General features: G+C 35.2%; 1 protein-coding gene across 9 annotated transcripts in view; it reads right to left on the bottom strand.

The window, feature by feature from the left end:
* Golgb1 (golgin B1) overlaps positions 1-21,862 on the bottom strand; it is a 72,899-nt gene that overhangs the window by 17,760 nt on the left and 33,277 nt on the right. For all 9 annotated transcript variants that reach the window (XM_048793920.1, XM_048793921.1, XM_048793927.1 and 6 more), the window contains 4 exons: positions 14,325-14,439; positions 11,728-11,801; positions 4,972-10,157; positions 2,232-4,146 (listed from right to left, as the gene is read on the bottom strand). In XM_048793920.1, the coding sequence (XP_048649877.1) occupies positions 2,232-4,146; positions 4,972-10,157; positions 11,728-11,801; positions 14,325-14,439 (7,290 nt within the window). The remainder of the gene's footprint in view (positions 1-2,231; positions 4,147-4,971; positions 10,158-11,727; positions 11,802-14,324; positions 14,440-21,862) is intronic.

The raw sequence follows: 21,862 nt of genomic DNA, 5'->3' as shown, positions 1-21,862 counted from the left end.
AGAGAGAGAAGAGGGGAGGGGAGGGGTGGGGAGGGGGATAGTAGAGGATAGGAAAGGCAATAGAACACTACAGACACTAGTATGGCAGTATGTAAAAAAGTGGATGTGTAACCGATGTGAATCTGCAATATGTATACAGGGTAAAAATGGGAGTTCATAATCTGCTTGAATCAAATGTATGAAATATGATATGTCAAGAGCTTTGTAATGTTTTGAACAACTAATAATTTAAAATAAATAAATAAATAAATAAATAACCTAGAGCTGTGACAAACCAAAACCAAAATTATTACAATAGTTTAAGGATAAGATCTAGAAGCTTATCCTAGAATATTAAAGATGGAAAGGAAAGACATTTGGGGGCACATTCTGAATAAAGCAATGACCAGACCTTGATAGTTAAATGAAATAAAATCATAGACAGCTATTAAGTCTAAGAGAACAGAAGAATATTAGTTTGAGATATAGAGACAAGGAAATAACTATTATCAATATCCAGCAAACAAAAATATAGAACAGGCATCAAGAGACAAAGTTTAGCACTTAGTATTTACAATAGATAAGACTAGTAAAGTGATTCACTGAATGAAACAGTTAATTCAGAATCTATCCTAACAGCTCCAGGAAAAATGTTATGACTTAGAAGATAATCAATATGGGCACAGCTTGGAGGTATATACTAGTGTCTTGGTGAAGAGGAGCTTTTGCATTTGTGTTCTGAAAGGAATATAAAATGCCAAGTTCCAAGGACAAAGTCAGCTGAGTGTTTTCAAAATATAAACAAGTAAAACTGTGTTGATGTCAAAGCCACAACTGAAAAAGGGTGCTTTGTCCAAATTATAAAAGAGAAAAGGTTGTTTATAAAAATTGGATATTAAGTATAATAGGAATGAACACAATACCTACAAAGAAAAGAAAAAAAAATTGCCTAAAACTACAGTTAGGGTAAACCATCTGAAATTTTCACTAGGGCCAATTTAAAAACTAGAATTTTCAGATTCTGGCATGGGTCACATTTGAAAATGGAAAATCTGAACTTTTAATAAGCTCAATGTATTTCCTGTTTGGCCTATTATCCTGGAAGCACATGGTCTTAATCAAGTTAACAGATTGTCATGAAACTGAAGATAGGAATGCCACAAGTAGAATCCCCTGAGAACCTTGCTTGCTTCTGATGATTCCAGATTTTTGCCTCTGAATCTTGATGACCTAGAACTTTTCAGGAAACACACACACACACACACACAAACCCACACATGCACACCTGGATAAACTCTTGGCTTTTAAGAAAAAGAGCAAAATTTCAACAAATTCTCCTTGGCTTTGTCACTGAACACAGTTGAGTATTAAGATAAAATGGCTAATGGTTCAGCTTATAAATAATCCTTCACTAAAAAAAATCATTAAACTAAATATTCTGTATTTGACTTTTTTTCTTAATGAATTTGGGTTGGTTTCTTTTCTTTTTATACTGGGGATTGAACCGATAGGTACTTTACCAGTAAGCTACATCCCCAGCCCTTTTTAAAAAAATTTTTGTGACAGGGTCTCACTAAATTGCTGAGGTGTCCTAGAACTTGAAATCCTCTTGCTTCAGGTTCTCAAGTCACTGGGATTACAAGACCTGCTCTACCGGAGCCTGGCTGGTTTACATTTTGGGGAGGAGCTGAGTCCTTTCTACCCTAAATGTTACCAGATGATCTACTGTTAAATGTCACTATAAGATGACACTAAGTGATCCCTATTCTTTCTTTCAATTAAACTAGGACAAATTCTGGAAATATTTGTGTTTCTGCATGTATATATGAAATATGTAAAACAACTCTTATCTCATGGTCCTTTTAAAACCAGTGGAGAATTTTGTGCAAAGAAAAATTTTGATTTTTTTAAAAAAGGCAATGGAAATAGTATAATATTTTTGCATTTCTCTAAGACCAAACAGAACATGTGGAACATATAACACTGTCTTTGAGTGTCTAGATAATACATATATGTTTATCCTTTCCTATAGAAAGAAAAATAGGGCCTGGGGTTGTGGCTCAGTGGTAGAGTACTTGCCTAGCAGGTATGAGGCACTGGGTTTGATTCTCAGCACTGTATATAAATAAATAAATAAATAAAAAGATCCATCAACAATCAAGAAAATTAAAAAAAAAAAAAAAAGAAATAAAAATCAATTTAAAGAAAGGTTCAGAAACTCTCAGATCTGAAAGAGGGAACTAGATACTCACTAGTCGGTCTCTGTCATTTTGGAGTGAAGACATTGCTTTTTTCAAACTTTGTACTTCAGCGGGGCTGGAGACAGGATGGGCTGCAGACTTCTGCTTCCCATCCTCTGACTTTCGGAATTTCTCCAGCTCATTCCACAGGTGATCTCTCTCATTCTGTAGACTGGCCATAGTCTTGGAAAAGGACTGCACCTGGTTGTAAGAATCTTCTAGTTGTGAGGATAATTGAATCAGTTGTTCATCTTTGGATATGAGCTGTTGGTTAAGTTTCTCAAGGCGAGACAAGCCGTTCTCTTCAGTGCTGTTCAAGTGAAAGCCTGTTTGAGAAAGAAGCGCATCGCTCTCTCTGTGTAGGAGGCCCATTTGCTCTCTTAGTTGGGCCACCTCCTTCCGGCTGGCATCATATTTCCTTTTCAGTTCATCAAGCTCCTCGTTGGCATGATCTCTACTATCTTGCAAGGAATTCATAGACCTTCCAAAAGACTGAATTTGTGCTGTGAGATCTTTATTTTCTTTGGTGACCACGAGTAATTTCTGTTCCATCTCCATCAGATCTCTTGCTAACTCCGCCACCCTCTCTTCTGCTGTTTCAGTTTCATTTCGCATTATCCCCGCATCATGATGAAGGTGCTTTAATTCCTTTTTCAGTTTATCTTCAATTTCGCCTACCTTCCTGGTAGCTTCCTTTTGAACACGAACCAATTCCTCTTCCAATTCTGTAATTCTCTTCTGAGAGGAGGAAAGTATTGCACTTAACCTCTGAACCTCCTCCTCTTTTACTTTTAATTGGGTGTGGTACATACCTAAAGTACCTTCTTCTTGCAAGGTTGTCACTTGCCTATTTAGTTGGGATATGGATACTTTCAAGCTTTCAATCTCTTTATATAAACTTTGTTTCTCCTCTTGGAGGGCAGCAGAGGACCTCTGCAGACCCTCCTTTGTTTTCTCGGACTCCTTTAGCTTTTCTTCTAACTTAGCACACTCATTTTTCAGCTCCTTATTTTGCTGAAGTTGAACTTCAAGGAGTTGCTTTTGCTGAGAGTCTTTTATTGATATCACCTGGTTCAGGTCTTCCCTATACTGGATCAGTTCTGCATCCAGCTTGGCATTCTCAGAATTGAGATCATCCATATGACTTCTTAAGCCTCGAATTTCTTCCTTAAGCTTATTATTCTCAGCAGCAGCTTCCTGGATGAGTTGGTCTTTTTCCAAGATTATAGAGAGATGTCGCTCTTCCAGCTGTTGATAGTCACTTACTATGCGGTCTCGGTCATTCTGAAGTGAAGACATGGATTTAACAAAGGAATCCAATTGAGCTTTCTGCTGAGTGTTTTCCTTTTTGATGGTTTTCAATGTTTCCATAAGCTGATTGGTTTTGTCAACAGCTTTTTTGTTTTCTTCTTCTAAGACGATATTCTCCTCTTCCTCTTGGGACAGCAGGTTTTCCAGTTCTTTAATTTCTTTATCATGCTGCTGATGCAATTCAGCAATAGCTATTTGGACTGCCTCTTCCTTGCCAGAAAGCAGGCTTTCAATCTTCTGTTCCTTCATATTTATTTCTTCATGCAGCCTGCTGGTCAGTTCTTGAGAGGCCTGGAGATCAGTTTCTACTTGTTCATACTTGAACTTACAATTTTGGATATCAGCTTCTTGTTGTTTTATGATCCCTTCCAGAGTTTCTTTATGTTCCTTACATTTTTCTAAAGAGTTATTTAAATCAGTTGACTGGTCTCTGAAAATCTTAAGTTCTGATTCCAACTTAGTTAATTCATTCTGAGAATTGTAGTATAGGTGCCGAGTCTCTTCAAGCTGTGACAAAAGTTCTTTGTTTTCCCCCTGTAGAGCCTCACAGACCTTCTGTTGATGCTGAACCTCTGTCTGGGCCTTGGATTCCCAAATCTGCTTGTCATGTTCAAGCCTTAAAAAAAAAAGAGGGGGGCGGTCATTAACTAAAGAGTTCAAGAAATATTGTACCTAAGGAATAAATACTGTAATGCAACTTGTACTCAACAAATCTACAAATGAATCCATATTCATAAATGACAGTGTTAAACTTTTTAATGAGATATTATCTGTATGCTTGTCTGTTCAATGTAGTAAACATATTATCAACCTAAGGATTCACAGATTTAAATCATAAACTCCAAAATATATTGCTTCTTTTAGTGATATGGTTTTGGACACTGAGAAAAGTAACATTTTCTCCCAGTATTTTTTTTTTCTATTTTGCTCCAGACAAGTTAATGTTCGGTCTTTTTAATGAATAATTTTGGTATAAGAGGTGGAAAACAGAAGGATCCTATTAGAAGTAGAAGAGTACAAATGGTGGGGAACATTGTTATTTCTTGAGCCTGAAAAATGATATCATAAATTTGGAGGTTGAGGAAATTAATTCTAATAGCCAAATAAATTGATGTGGACTATGAGGAAGAGAAAAGAAAATAATTTGGGAGTCAACTGTGGTACAAATCCAGAGAAGGGTACTTTGGTAGTCAAGAAATCCAGAAATGGAAATAAAAAGAATGAGAAACCCAAGAGACCTCTCATTAGAGAGGAAGATGAATGTTTTCATGTTGTAGTAAGAAGCTCCTACAAACATACAAAAGTCAGAAGTGAGAGAGAATGTACCTTCAAAGGGAATTTAACAAGTAATTCCATAATCCTAAAGGGAATAGGAATAATCTAGAGACTTTCTTTGCCCTCAATTACCTCAGAAAGAAAAAAAAAATTATTAAGCATTTACCTGGAAATGTTGATCTTCAATTCCTCCATATGGATGGACATCTGTCTGAGCTGGTCTCTTAGAACACTGCAGTTTTCCTCTTTGAGTCTAATTTCTTCTTCTTTGGTTTGAATGGCATCAACAAACTTCCTCTCCCATTTCTTGGCTTCATCTATCACCCTGTCCCGATCATCCTGGAGGGAAGACATACTCTTAGTGAAGGCTGCGAGCTGGGCCACAGTACTGTCCAAGTTCTCCTGCAGTTGCTTCAGTTCCTTGTCTTTCTTGTTCAAAGTCATCTGAATCTCTCCAAGAGTCTCTTCCAAATGAACTTTTTCTCTATGTAAATTATCCAGTTTCTCTTGCATATTCTTCTTCTCTTTCAGGTGTTTCTCTTCGGCCTGCTCCAGTCTTCGCTTAAGATCTTCATCCTTTTGTTTCATTTGGCTTTTCACTGATTCCTTATTTGACTGAAGTTCTTTTTTCAGCTTGAGATTGTCTGCTAGGACTCTTGCTGCTTCACTTTGTGTGTCATCCAGCAGCACTTTGAAGCTAGCTAATTCTGCTTGTGCCTTTTGGCGGTGTTCAACTGCTTGTGCCAAATTTTCTTTGGTTATTTCCAAATCCTTTTGAGATTCAGTCTGAACAAATTCTAGAGCCTTAACAGTTCTCTCCAGAGCACTAATCTTCTCTTGATACTGGATGCAGTCTTTCTGCAGCTGCTTTAGTTCTTGTTGTTTTCCTTTCAACAGCTCCTGAAGTTCCTTTGCATGGCTTTTATTGCTAGGTCCTTTCTGAGCACTTTGTATTTTCTCTAAATATTCCTTTCGTATTTCTGATTCTACCTTCGTTTTCTCCTTGACCAACTGTTGTTTTTCCTCTTCCAATTCACTCACACACCTTTTAAGGTTCTGCATTTCAGATTCCAGTTGCTCATTTTTTATTTGGGCATCTGTAACATCCTGATAGTAATTCCCAATGCTTCCATTAAGTTCTGCCAATTGATTCATGAGCCTCTCTTCTAAGTCATCTTTCTCTTCTTCTGCTGTCTCCTTTAGTTTGGTAACTCTGGAGAGGTCTTCTTGGATTTGCTGGTTTAACAGGTTTATTTTGGTTACTTCTTCCTGAAGCAGTTTTAGTTCGCTATCCTTTGCTGATATTTGACTCAGTAAGGCATTTTTCTCATCTTCCAGAGACTGACTAAGTTCTTTGCCTTTCTGTTTTTCTTCCTCTAATTCAGCAATTCTTTCTTTAAACTGATCAAGTTGCTGTAGATAGTTATTAATCTCATCATGGGAACTAAAATTCTCACCAATGTCCGGTTTGGCACTGTTCTCTGATAGAACAGCTTCGGCGCCTTCAGGCTCTGTGCTCATACTTGGAGAGTCTTGCCCTTGATCCTCACCTGGTACAGGCTGTGTTGGCCCTTCAATGATATCCTGTTGGTTTTCCGGTTTCTCAGTGGCCTCAAGGCTAGCTTGTTTAGATACATTATCTTCTACCTGATGTTTTAAATCTTGAACCTCTACACTTAAACTGTCTTTCTCAGCCATTAAAGCCTCAAACTCCTTTGAAAGGGTATTATACTCTGTTTTGACCCTTTCTAGTTCCTCCTTCATGTTGGAATTAGAAGCAAGAAGTGCTTCCATGCATTCTTTTGCTGTATCTCCTGCAGGGTGCGCTTCTGCTCGAAGCCGGTCATTCTCTTCTTCTAGCTCTATGATTTTCAGTTGTTTAGATTTAGCAAACTTTCTCATTTTTTCCTTCATTCCCTCCATTTCTTGTTCAGCTTCTTGCAACTGCTTTTCTGTCTCTTTCTTATTGGCTTCTAAGCTTCTCAATTTGCCATACAGTTCTTGCTTTTCGTGCCTCACGGTTTCCACTACATGCTGAATCCTTTCTGCTTCATTACTAACATTCTCATAGGACTGCAGAAGAATCTCATACTCTTTCTGTAATTCTTTGTGTTTCTCTTGCCATTCTGTGCTTTCTGCAATCTTAGAGCACTTTAGAGATTCAATTTCCTTCGCTAAGTTTTCCTTCTCTTCAGTAAGACCCTCTAGAGCTAGTTTCAGACTTTCACAAGAGCCACTGAGATTTTGATTTTCTAGTAAGGATCTATCCATTTCTGTAATGAGTCTGTCTCTTTCTTCCTGAAGAAGAGCTAACTTTCCTAAGAGTGTATCTTTTTCTTTATTTTGAGCAGAAAGTTGGCTTTCCACATCTGCCAGAGACTTGGTGAGGCGTTCGATGGTATCTCTGGCCAAAGACAACTCTTCTTGGAGACTTCTGTTTTCTTTGAGTGCTTCTTTTCGGGAAATAAGTGCAGCTTGCAGTTTCCTTTGTATTAGTTGCTTTGTTTTATTTTCTTCTACAAAGTCTTCTGATTTCTGCTTCATTTCACAAATTTCCACCTGTAACTGCTTTAACCTCCCTTCATGCTCTTTGGCTTGCATTTCCAACTGTGTATGCAGAGCCTTAATTAAGTCCTCCTGTTCTATCATTTCTGTCTGTACTTTAGTAAGGTTTTTTTCTTTCTCGCTCAGCTGTCCAGAGAGGTGGCTAACCTCTTCTTCCTTTTGGCTAATGAGATTTTGGAGTTCATCTAGTTTGGGCTGTAATGCTCTCAGGTGTTCTAGGCCAGCAATTTCTAGTTGACTGCTTTCCAATTTCTGCCTCAGGGTTTCTGTGTGGGCTTCAGTTTCATGGGATACTTTCTTCAGACTCTGGATTTCGAAACCCTGTTTGTTTATTTGCTCTTTTAACTGAAATACTTCTTCTGACTTTTTAGTAAGCTCACTTGTTGTAGAACTTACTTTCAATTTTAACTCTTCTTTCTCAGCTTCTATTTCTTTCAGATAAGCCTTAATTTGGGCAATAGAAGTATGGCCCTGTAGAGTATTTGCATCTCCGTGTTGAGAAACTAAGTGTGGGCACAAGTCAGACTCTAAAGTAGCTTGAGTGGGATGCTGTTCTGTGGCTTTGAATAAACCTTGAGTAGGATAGTGCAGTTCCTGCTGGTCAGTGCCTGGAAGTTTTCTGTCTATGGACTCCCTTAGTTGAATTTGGAGCTGCCTTAGCTGGTCTTCAATGTCCTCATTTTCCTTGCTTTGCTTATCAAACTGTTCTTGCAAGTGATTATAGTCATCTTTCTGTTGCTTTAGCTCCTCCCTATGTTGTCTTTCCTTCTCCTGTGCCTTTTTAAGAATTGCCTTACGTGAGGTTAAGACTTCCTGAAGCTTCTTTTGAAGTTGCTCCTTTTCTTTTTCAAGTTCCAGTATCTTTTCTTCCAGTTCAGGTTTCCAATGTTCTCCACTACCTGCGGCAGGTGGACTGCTCACCACTGTTCCTTTTACAGGTGTGGTACAGCCTCCATCACCTGCATCCTTGGCCTCTGTGGTTAACTTCTGGATAACTGCTTGATTTTCAATAATTTCTGCTTGGAGCAAATCTATTTGGTTTGCTTTATCTTGCAAGTTTAGATTCATCTGTTGGACTACAGCCTGTAATTGTGCTTCTGCTGCCATCTTTTCTTCCAAATCCTTCCTTACATGCTGTAGTTCCATTTCTTTTTCAGAAATTGTCTGTTTCAAATAAATTTCTATTTCTTGGCATTTAGAAGTCACACATTTTTCTGAGTCTTCTTTGTTCTCCTTGTCTTCTTCCATTTCCCTTCTCTCACTCTCACTGAGTGGAATCTCTTTCCTAGATTCATCTCTCACTTTGGCCAATTCCTCTTCTAATATACTGACTCTTTGTAGAAGTTCCTTTCTGTTAATAAGAGCTGCCTGTAGCTTTCTCTTCCTCTGCTCACTTTCCTTCTTTAGGCGGTCTAATTCATGCTGTAGTTCTTCTTTATTTATTAGCCCTGCTGGGCTTGACTCATCATAATTATGTTTAAGGCCAGAAATAACTTCATTATCTTCTTCAACTTGTTCTTTTTTTGCTTCTTCAGCTCTGGATAATAAATTCAGCTGTTCTTTGAGAGTCTTAATTTCAACTCCAAGAGAAAACTTCTCTTCATTCAGCTGAACCATTTTCTCTGTCATGCTGAAGCTGATTTCTGTCACTTGCTGATCCTTCTCTTCAATGGTTTGCTGGAGGGTTTCCACGTCTCTCTTTTTCTCCAGTAAGAGTTGATCCATTTTTGCTATTTCAAGTTCCTTTTGTGACAGAGCCTGTGACAGTTCTTCCATCTTACTGGAGATGCCCCTCACACGTTCTGCCCCCTCAAGCACCTCACTTTCCTTCTTCTGCAGCTGACTTTGCAAGCTTTTCATCAGTGTACTCTGCTCAGAAAACTGAAGCTGCACATCATCCAGTTCTTTCTGTAAAGCTTCAATTTTCACATCTTTGGATTTGGCTTCTATGTTAAGACTGTGGATCTGTTCAGTGAACAGGTTGTGCTGAGTTGTCTGACTTTCATAGTCAAGTCGTCTTTGTTTTTCTGCTTCTGCAAGGTTGGTTTCCAGTTGTTTCACCTGAGCCCTCAGCTCTGCTAAGACATTAAGCTCCTTTACCTGAGTAAGAAGTTGGTCTCTTTCTTCAGACAAAGCAGTGAGTGCACTGCTGGTGTCTTCAGCATTCTTTTTAAACTCCTCAATCAGTTGGGTTAGGCTGCTGATTTCCTGAGCTTTCTCATCTAAATTTTTCTCGTATATTTCTTCTGCTTTATGAAAGCTTGTCTCAATCTCCAAAATTTGACTTTTTAGCCTTTCTATCTCATCGTGGTGACACTGACCCACATCTGACACAGCAGAAGGGGATTTATCAGCATCACCCTGCTCTGATGATTTAATTTCTATTCCAGTGTCATTTAAAGATATTTCCTCAGATGTTGTATTTTGAAGTTCAGTGCTCGCCTCTTCTTCTTTTTCAACTACTGGAACACTGCTCTCTTCATCTGGCACTAAGGGAAAATCTTGTGCTGTATTTTCAAGACATACTTGCATTCTAACTGGAGGTATTCCCTCACCCTCCATCTGTTGCACTTCTTTCTGGTCAGGGATCTCAGGGTCCCCCTCAGCCCTTTTGCCCTGGAGCTGAGATTTAAGAAATGCAATTTCCTCTTGAGCTTCTTTCATTTCCAACAATAAAACTGATAATTCTTTATGGTTCTGAGAAAATGTGTTCTCTAGAACATCTTGTCCACTTTCCTCGGTAGAAGCGCTGCTCTTCTTTGATATGGTAATATCAACCATGCTGATCTATTAAAAATAAAACAAAACAAAAAAAGAAAGATTAGGAAAGAACAGGCCTTAATCAAATGTTTTACAATATTTTTTAAAATAGCATAAGTAAAAAGTGATATTTGGTGCATTTTTCAAAGCCTAAAACTTTTTGATCCCAACCACCTTTGTACAATAAAACTGCTAAATTTTTTATAAACCAGTTTGTATCTCCAATTGAATGAAAAGGGGAATTCTGTCAATCCCATACTGAGGTTGAGATCTAGTCATAAGACCTAAGGAAACTTGGAATTCACTTTCTGGATATTACTTTTTTGGAAAACTTTTTTCTTTAGATTAAAACTCCTTATTAGTTTACTCATGAACTGCTTAAAAATAAAAAGGGAAACAGAAATAAGTTAAATCTTCATTTCATCCCATATCACAAGAGGAAGTTATGGGATTCCTTTTCCTTAATTAGTCACTGAAATAAGGAAAATGAAATATTAGATAAAATTCCTATTAACTGACAGGTAGATTTTTAAACAAATATATTCAGATAAACTGCCAGAATCAAATCATCAAAAATCAGCTCTGCTGGCAATTGGGCATGAAATAATGGACTTATTGGGCAAATAACCAAATTATATAAACATTACTATGTTAGGCTTTTCAACCCATAAATATTATTTCTAAAATTATTTTGTTGAGAAAGAAAAATGAGTGAATCTCAAGACAGATTTAATCAGCATTTTATTAAAAGGACTTCGGTGCAGGGCACACAATAAAATCTCCACCTCTGCCAATAACAACATTTTTCCAAAAAAAAAAAAAACATTTTTCCCTTAAGGAAAAGTATGCCAACTTGATGGGAAAATAAACATAAAAAAATAAAGCACATAACTGTTGAATAATGCAATGGCCAACAAGCTCTGCAGCCCAACTGGCTGGGTTTACATCTTAGCTCTGCCACTTTTACTAACAGTAGCTGGCAAACAGTAAGTACTCAATGAATATTAGCTATCATCTTGACATCATTCTCAGTTACTGAGTAAGAAAAAGAGATTCAATCTTCTGAATTATTCATTAATTTAAGAAAAGTTATATCATCATTTTTTCATGAACACTATTTTAATAATTTAAAATTTATTTTTTACTTTCTTCATTACCTATATCAGACTTAAATTTCTAGAGATCAAAACTGAACACAATTATTTAGCACAGGGGAAAAGTTTCTCTAAATCAACAGAATGATATTAAGCAGTCATATATTTCTTATAATAACTTTCAGGTTATAAAAAGCTCCATTTTCCAAAGGTGCCCTGCCAACTGGGGGAAGGATGGGGAACCTAAGAGATTTTATTTAATCTCCACTGAGAAACTTTTCTGAGATTGACAAAGAAAAAGCAATGGCTACTGTAGTTGTATTGCTTTAGGACAAAGAATTCCAAATCTTCTCATGTACATGAGTACATGAGAAATTCTAACCATTGTGAATCTCTGAAACAGACCTCACCCCATGTAATTCTCTGTTGACACTACAAAGATTTGAAGCTATCTCCTCTTAACTTAGTTCTTATTCTGGTTATACTAAGAATGCACCACTTACCTCACAGACTTCACTGTCTGCCTCCTCAGTTTTATTCTGAGTCTTCAGAAGAGTAATCTGAGAAGACAGTTTTTCTGCAGGTCACAAAATAAAATCTTTAGAAAATATATGGAGTGTTTGAGAAAACAAGACACAATCACATTTGAGATGCATGAAATAGATTAAGAAGAAAAATAAAATAGTTCTGGGGAGATGAATAACTTGCTTTATTAAAATAAAGAAGAAGCAAAAGAATGAGATAAAACAGAGAATAGAGCTAGGTGATGATAATGAGCCTGCACGAAGCATACTAAGTAGTGGAAGGCTTAAAAGAAGGAGGGCACCAGGACACGGGAGATGAAGCAGTTATTTCTATAGCATAATCTGGAGCTCTGAGGCAATACATTTGCCTTAATTTATCCATAATTCTATTGTGTTCAAATATATGTTTTGTATTAATTATAATGTCCTCAGTATTCTTTTTATACATTCATCAAGACTTTAAATTTTTGCACTAAATGGAAGCTATCCAATTTCCTGAACAGTCAAATGAGGAAACAAAGAAATAACATGATGTGAAGAGGTTAAATGGCTAGTTTACAGAGAGCTGGGATCAGAATATAGGTACTAGCAATGTGTACATCTTAACAAAAGTAGTAATACCTTGGAAAAGAAAAATATTGTGCAGTGATATTAATAACTTATTAATAATAAGCATACTTTTTACACAACATCCAAATGTTTTAACATTTGGGTGCTCATCCTTTGACTCCGCTTATTCTCCAATCTTCTCTTGTACTACTGCCCCTTTTTTGTTCACTATACTTCAAAAACACTGGCCTTCTTTCTGTCTGCAAAATGTCAAGTTCATCCACACCTCAGGACATTTGCACAGCTCTTTCTTTTCTGCTCAAAATGTTCTTTGCTTAGCTCTTTGCATGGCTGACCCCTTTAATTGTTCAGGTTTCAAGTCCCCAGAAAGGCTGACCCTGATCTCTCTAATTCTGCCTTGTCCCAGGGATGCTTGCAGTGTCCTGTATAATTTTTATTCTAATACTTATTACTCTCTGAAATGGTCTCAAACACATTTCCAACCTGTCTCCTCCTTTAATATGATCACAGGTATATCCTTAGCAACTAGAATAGTTCCTGGCACACAGGAAAGGTACCACAGACATTGGCTATATGAATGAAGGCAAGAATATTTATGAAGCAAATGAACCTACAGTATATTCAGACACTTTACAATTTTATTTGAGTGGGGGTACAATGATAGAATTGGCAGTACAAAAGTGAATTGAATATAACATGACACATAAAGCAAAGATAACCTATGAGAGCAGACACAAAAGCCACTACCCAATGCCTTAAGGCTAATGATCCCTTCAGGAAAGAGAATGGAACTCACACCATACCTCCAAACCATGTGGAAGCCACATGAACAGGGTAGGGACTGTTAGCAAAACTGTAAAATAAGCATCATGATTAAGGTCTCAAAGAAGTACTTTGAGTGGGTTAAATAAGTGAGCTGAACATGTGGCTTTCTTTGCTTATGGTGGGAATAGGTTAATCAGGAAGCATAATCTTCAGTTTAGGGCTAAGTGGAAAATACAAAATGGCTATATTGAATATATTGACTCTAGAGTTTAATAAGTTTTACAAACTTTACTTGGTATTCATTCTTACTCCTAGAATATAAAGCTTAGTAGTCAGTTATTCTAGGATAAATTAGATCAGCAAAGCATTAATATTTATATGCTACTAATCCCATAAGGTCCTTGTGAAGCAGTCAAGTGGAAGAAATGATATGTCTTCATTCTTACTAACTGTTCACATAAAGTTCCATATAATAAAGTGCTAACAAGTTCAGTACAACCCAAGAAAACTATTCAGCAGCCACTGTTTGCCGATACTCTACTAGTTTTGGGTAAAGAAAAGATTTTTTAAAAATTTAAGAATTGCCTCTTCCCTTAAAGAGCTCATAATTTATACTTTGAAGAGCTTATAATGTAATAAAAAGACATGCATATAAATAGATAATTCTAATACAACGTTAAAAGTATGCAAAGATATTACGGAAGCATAAAAATACATTTAACCCAGGAAAAGGGCTAAATTGCTGAAAAACAATGCTCAGGCTGAGACTGAAGTTAACCAGATAAAGAAAGGGGTCAGATTCTAAGCAAAGTATGGCATGAGCAAAAATCAGAATGGAGTATACCTTTAAACTTTTATTGATAATGATTGTTAACTTATTCCACAAATTTATTACTAAGAATGTCCTTCCTTTCCTCATTTTCCCTATTTAAAAATTCACTATCTTATTAAGGTTCTGTTCATTCATATACCCTAGAAGATATCCTGACTATTTCCAAATGAATTTAAATTATATAGAAATTCCACAGTATTTATGGCTCATAGTGCAAACTTTGTACAATCACTGGTTCTATGCTCTAATTATTCAGTGTGTATTAATTTTATCTTTGAAAACTATCAACTGTGCTAAAATCTTTACTATCATAGAATCAGAAAATCTACATGTTACACATGTATAGTAGTAAGAATAGAGGCACTTGAGAGATAAGGAGAGAGAATTATGGTTTTTATTTAATACATACCATTCTCAGCTTTCAGCTCCTCCAGCTCTATAGAACTAAGGAGTAAGGCTCCCTTTTCATTCTCTAGCTCTACCACTCTCTTCTGCAAAGAGGCAATAGTCTCCTCAGTGACTGCCTAAATTGTGGAAAGACAACAAGTTAATGATTCTCCAATAAAAAACACTTACACTAATGCCCAGCTAACCTCCAGCATTTGTGTCTTCTAAAAACTCTCCAACCATGGCAATATTTTAAAAATAGCATCTACTTCTCTGCCTAGGTAATCTTTGAAAGAATGTTTCTCTACCTGAAGATAGAGAAATAAAATATTTCACACCAACTTTCAGTTTATTGGTTTTCTGAATGTAAGACTGAAGCCTGAATTACAAAGATAGAAATCTCAAGTTTATTGCGTAGAAAGAACATTTTTAGGTTTGTGAGTAACAGTGTAAGAGTAGATTAATGTCACCAAGCAACAAGGCCTCTCTCCTAGAGAAGAACATGAAGAAGGAAACCTCAAAAAGGAAACAGAGGGAAAAGGAACATATGCTTCTTAAGAAAGGAAGAAGAACCTTCATTCCTTTTTGGTTTGGTTTTGTTTTTCATATACAATAAAATTCTCCTGTGCTTAATTTATGAATCCAGAATGTTAGGTTTTCCCAATGACAAGCATATAACTAAATATGCTACATCTTTAGCTTTATATCTCTCTAAGGGGATTACTCTATGCAATTTTTCACAGAATTGTGAAATTTTTAAGCCATAAGAGTTTTTATGGCATAACTGACTCCAAACGTTCATTTGATGACTAAAAAATAGCAAGAAATGAGCTTAGGGTTTTTTATGGCTTTAACACAGAAGTTCCCAGTTTGTATTACATAAGGCATGTAAAACTCTAATAGAATAGCCAGGGGTATTTATGGCTTGAAGGATAAGAAGAAATACTTTGTTGCAGACACACTGCCAGAATATATTTTTGGCACATCAGGGAAATTAGACAGAAGAAAAAGACTATTTGCAAGAAAGAGCTCTAAATTCTATGTACAAATTTAGTTCAAATTTCTGACTGAACAATGAACAGTGTATTTTCAGGACTGACTCAAAGCAGTCAGCTAAGGCAAAAAAACTAAACTGAGTTTTTAGTGGCTTTTTATCACAGGTCAGAGCTTGTAATATGAGTCCAGGTTGCTGGATGATAAAAAAATAATAAAAAATCTTCAGAATTTTATAAATAGCAGAATAGACTCTTAAGAACAAAACATATCCAGGATTCTATATAAAATCACTCATCAAAAAAAAAACCAACAACAAATAAAAGGAAAATGTGACTCATTCTCAAGAAAAAACAATCAACAGAGACTAAACACAAAATAATGTAGACTTTGTAGTTATCAAATAAGGATTTTAAAGAAGCTATACTTAGGGCATAAATTAATATATTCATATTGGGGCCGGGGTTGTGGCTCAGTGGTAGAGTACTTGCCTAGCGTTTTTGAGGCACTGGGTTCGATTCTCAGCACCACATACAAATAAATAAAATAAAGGTCCAACAACAAGTAAAAAATGTTTTTTTTTAATTAATATGCTCATATTGAATGAAAAGATTTGAAATCTTTAGTTTGGACAAAGAAACTTTACAAACAATTTGAAATTCTAGAACAACAACAACAAACCAAACTTGAATACCTGAAATGAAAAATTCAATGGATAGATTTAATGGTAGAAGAAAGATGGCAGAAGAAATCTTGGTAAACCTGAAGACAGATCAACAGAAATTATCAAATCTAATATTTAAAAAAAATGAACACAACCTTAGAGACATGTGGGACAATATTAACAGATTCAACATAACTGTAAATAGAATGCCAGAAGAGAAGGAGGACAAAATGATCAGGAAAAAAAAACATTTCAAGAAATCACTAAAATTTTCCCAAACACAAGGTTACATGAAACAAACTCAAGAAAAAGCAAGAATATCACAAAGAAAACTACAACTAAGTACATCACAGACAAGAATAAAGAGAAAAGTCTTAAAATATCAATGGAAAAATGATACTTTCCATACAGAGGAACAACAATTTGAATGTCTATAATCAATTGTTGGAGGGGGAAAAAGTAGGTCAGAAGATAGCGGTATTCTTTAATGTCCTGAGAGAAAAACAGTCAATAGAGAATTATTCAGTAACAAATATCATTCAAGAATAAATGCAAAATAAACACATTTTTACATAAGAGAAAACTAAGAGAATTTTATTATTAACAGACCTGACTGCAAGGACATTGTAGGCTATTCTAGAGGCCAAAGAAAAATTATATGAAATGGACATAAAAAAACTATCTCCAGCAAATGGCTGTAGTTCACAGAATATCAGATAGGAGATCTATAGGGGGCTCCAAAAAGTATTCAGCATAAGAGAGGGAAAAGCATTGCAAATGATAAATATGTGGATAAGTATTAAAGATAGATAATATATTTTTTTAATATTTAAATGTTAAACTTGAGTGCTGGGGCTTATAGCTTTTAATATAATATATACAGAAACTAAAAATAGGATAAAAGTTTCTACATTTTAAGTGAAGAGGTACAGAGTATTAGCTCTAAGGCTGAAAGGCTAAGAATATATATCATACTTTCTAGAAAAACAACTTCAAAATTCTTTTGTAAAAAGATATAGCTAAAAATCCAATAGAAGGTTTTTGCTTCCACTGAAACAACCAAAACAATATAGGGTGAAATAATGAAACAAAAGCTTTTAAAATACTGGAACAGTGATCCTTTAGAGGCTAGAACCCTACAAACTTAATGCCATAAACGAGTTTCCAGGCTATCTGCTCCAAAAAGGGGGAAGCCAGGCAGAACCTGTGAAGTGACACAGCCATAATGATTAAAACTTCAAGCCCAAAGATTCAAAAGGCTCAATGAATCCCAAGAACAGGAAGTATGACTAAAACTATGCTAAAGCACAACTCAAGTACTCAAAACCAGTGATAAAATCCTACAGCAGCCAGGGGAAAAGAGGGAGAAGAAGGAGGATAATAAAATTCTTGTCAAAAACAAAATGCAAGAAAGAAGATAAATAAACTAATATCCTTAAAGTATTGAAAAGAAAAAAAATCCTGTCAATTAGAATTCTATAGTTTGCAAAATAGCTTTAATAAGGTCAAGATAAAGATGACTTCAGTCATACAAGAGTTATAAGAACCAGTCATAACATACTTTCACACAAACACATAAGAACACACCCATACCCACACATAAAAGTCAAAGAGAGTTCATTAGGCAGAACCAGACCAGATGGAAATTTGAAGGCAGGGTTTGGCAAATTTTAGAGGCCTTCCACACTTGTTTCAGTAAATACAATTTCATGGAACACAGCTACAATCATTTGTTTACTCTTACTCTTCTGCTCTTGCTCTGCAACAGCAGAATTTAACTGCAACTAAGACTGTATTCTCCACAAAGCTTAAAACATTTAGTATTTGATCCTTCACTGAGAAGATTGTCAACTACTGATTTATCCCCAAGAATGAAAAATGTCAGAAATGGTAATTGCAATAATGGCTAAATTTACTTTCTTGTTATCCGAATTGCCTTAAAAGATTAAAAAAAGACCCTTTATTTGCAGTAGCCCAAAACACAACACTTCAAAACTGTCCATCAATGAGTAAATGGCATGTACAAGTTACTCAACAATACAATGGAATGATTTTTCAAATGGAATACACTGACTCTCAAAATACGTATGCTGAGTGAAAGAAGCCAAAAATAAATAAATAAATAAAAATTCTAAAAAATTAAAGCTTTAATGACAGAAAACAGATCAGAGGTTGCCTGGGTTGGGTGAAATTAAAAGGGGGCAGAACAAAACTTTTGGAGATGATGAGTATGTTCATTTTTTTCATAGTGGTGAAGGCTTTGTGTGTTACATACAGGTTAAAACTTGTCAAATTGTATATTTCAAAGATGTACAGACTACTATATATAAAATATGTCTCTGGATCTGTCCAAAGGGAGAAAGGTCAATAAATGAAAATAAAATATGAAAAATTCACATGAATATATGATAAAAATTGTTTTGAAAATGTTAGCAAATCAAATTCAATAATAGATGAAAAGGATAATGTTTCATGACCATGTGAGGTTTATTCCAATGATGTAACATTGTCTTAATATTAAAAAATTGAATTACTAAGTGAATAAAAGAAAATAATCTATAGGGTCATTTCAATAAATGTAGAAAAAGCATTTGACAAAATTGAATACCAATTCTCAGTGAAATAGGAATAGAAGGGAATATGTCCTCAAATTAAAAAAGGACATTTATGAAAAATCTACAACAGCTGGTAAATGGATGAAAATGAGAGAACATCATGTTTAGTGAAATAAGCCAGATTCAAAAAAAATAAGGATTGAATGTTCTGTTTGATAGAGTAAAATAAGGAAGAAAAAAGGGAGGGGGAATACCATGAACATAGAAGGGAGATCAGTGGAAGAAGATAGAGGGAGAGAAAAAGGGGAAGAACAGCGGAATGAAATTGACCAAATTATCCTATATACATACTGAATATACCACAGTGAATTTCAACTTTAAGTATATCTAGAAAGCATCATTTAGAAAAAACTATAAATAAATAGAAAGAAGACCAGTAGAGGAAAGGGAACAGGGAGAGGGAGAAGGGGAGAGAAAGGAAATAGCAGGGACTGAAGTAGAGCAAATTATATTGTATGCATATGATTATGTCAAAAAATGAATCCCACCATGATGTATAACTCTGATGCACTAATAAAAATATTTAAAAATATTAAGAACAATGGAAAAAGGTCTAGTCTTGTTACTTCTATTAAATAGTGAATGAAGGTATAAAGATTAGAAAGAAGTAAAACGTCTTTATTTGTAAATGACATGATTATTTACGTAGCAAATTGTAACAAAGCTACAAAAACGTATCAGAACTAATAAAATAAACTTATCAAGTTCACAGACTGGAAGGCTAATAAAATTCAATTATATACTTACATATTAGCATTCAGTTGGAAAATGAAATTAAAATAATTTCATCTAAAATAATAAAAAATCTGAACTATTTTAAAATAAATTTTGAAAGGTGTACTACTTTTCCAATGAAAACTATAAAACAAAGTAAAGATCTAAATAGTAAAGAGATACACTATAATCATAAATTTAAAAGTTCAGTAGTGTTAAGACGTCAATTCTCAAACTAATCAACAGATAATACCAATGCTAATTCAAAATTCCAACTGGACTTTTTAAAAAATAGGATTTGAAAAGCTGAACATATGATTTATGTGGAAATGTAAAGAACCTGGAATAATCCAAGCAACCTTGAAAAGAACAAAGTTGGAGGACTTTACTACCTGACTTCAAGACAAACTATAGTAACGAAGCCAATGTTAACACTGGCTTAAGGACTGACAAAAGATCATGAAACAGAATAGAAAGTTCATATGTGGACCTATTAATCTTTAATTTTCATTAAAGTTACCAAAATAATAGAATGAGGAAAGTCTCTTCAAGAAATGGTACGATAATAATTGGTATCCATATGAGAAAAAAAAAAAAACTCAACCAAAAAACCTCTGAACACCATACACAAGAATTTATATAAGGTTCAGACACTTAACTGTGAAAGCTAGAACCATAAATTTGTGGAATAAGACATAAGAGAGTATCTTTATGACTTAGCTCTAAGAAAAGGTTTCATAGTGGGGCACGGGTTGTGGCTCAGTGGGCAGAGCGCTTGCCTAGCATGCATGAGGCACTGAGTTCGATCCCCGGCACCACATAAAAAACATGCAAATTAAATAAAGGTATTGGTTCACCTACAACTAAAAAAAAATAAAAATAAAAAAAAGGTTTCTTAGAACACAGAAATCCAAAACATAAGTAACAGACTTCATCAAAATTTTAAAATGTATGTTAATTCAAAGCCATTGCTATGAAAATGAATAGACAAGACACAATATGGGACAAATTTTTTACCAAACATATTTGATAATTGATTAACATTTGGAATATATAAATTATTCCTACAACTTGATAATAAAAAAACAAATAACTTGATTTTAAAAATGGGATCATTACTTGAACAGACACTTTACCAAAAGAAGATACACAAAATGGCCAAGAATCTCAAGGAAAAAAAAATTTCCACATCATTTAGAAATATAAACTCATAGAATGGCTAAAACTTTAAAGGATGACACTACCAAATCTGGAAGAAAATATGGAGCAACTAGAACTTTTCTATAATAAAGGTGGGAATATAAAATGGGACAATCACTTTGGGAAAAGATCTGGTAGTTCTTTAAAAATATAAATACATATGTACTCTATGGCCCAGCAAATCTTCAACTAGTATTTACTGAAGATAAAATGAAAACATATGTCTACACAAATAGTGTGAGAATGATCACGGTAGCACAATTTACAATAGTCAAAGCATGAAAATGCCTAAGTGTCCATCAGTAGGAAAGTGCAGTACAGGGCTAGGGATGTGGCTCAAGCGGTAGCATGCTCGCCTGGCATGTGTGCGGCCCAGGTTCGATCCTCAGCACCACATACAAACAAAGATGTTGTGCCTGCCAATAACTAAAAAATAAATATTAAAATTGCCTCTCTACCTCTCTCTCTCTTTAAAAAAAAAAAGAAAGTGCAGTACAATCACACGAAAGGAAAACATATTATATTCATAAGATAGACCATTTCTCAGCAACACAAAACAAATTATGACACATACAACAATATGGATGGATCTCAATAAAGCACGTATTGTATGATCATATGATGTTATAAGTAGACAACATTAATATGTGGTAAAAACCAAAACAAAAAACAGTAGTTGACTCTGGAGAAGGGCAGAGTTGACTACAAAAGAGTATGAGGAGCCAGGCACGGTGGTGCATACCTTTAATCCCAGCGGCTTGGGAAGCTGAGGCAGGAGGACTGAAAGTTAAAAGCCAGTCTCAGCAATTGCCAGGCGCTAAGCAACCCAGTGAGACCCTGTCTCTAAATAAAATACAAAATAGGGCTGGGGATGTGGTTTAGTGGTCAAGGGTCCCTGAGTTCAATCTCTGGTATCCTCCCAAAAAGTAAAAATAAGAAAGAGTATGAGGATACCTTGTGGGATGATGGTAACAAGATATATCTTAGTAAGGATCTGAGTAACATAGGTGTACACATTTGACATAACTCAATGGCACCTTAAGATTTATGCATATAATAGCTTGTAAATTTTACTTCAAAAGAAAAAGAATTTTCTCAACTAGTATACCTCAACTATAAATAAATATTGAAATCTGGTCAATGATTTGCATGCTAAGATATTTAGAGATATATGTGCTGATTATTTTATACTGTGAAATGTATAAGAAATTAAAATGAATTGATGGACAAATAAATAGATAAATGGACAGTAGATAAAGCAAATGGGATAATGGAAGAGATTGGAAAGCATAGGTGCTAGAAACTAAGATGCAAAAATGTTTTTTTATTGGTGCATGGTACTGCCCAGGGACCACAGGACTCTGTTGCTGTATA

This window comes from Marmota marmota, unplaced genomic scaffold (assembly GCF_001458135.2).
Source record: "Marmota marmota marmota unplaced genomic scaffold, marMar, whole genome shotgun sequence".
In the NCBI taxonomy this organism is placed as follows: Eukaryota; Metazoa; Chordata; class Mammalia; order Rodentia; family Sciuridae; genus Marmota; species Marmota marmota.
Note: the sequence above shows the minus strand (reverse complement) of the source record. Positions and strands in the feature narration are given on the sequence as shown.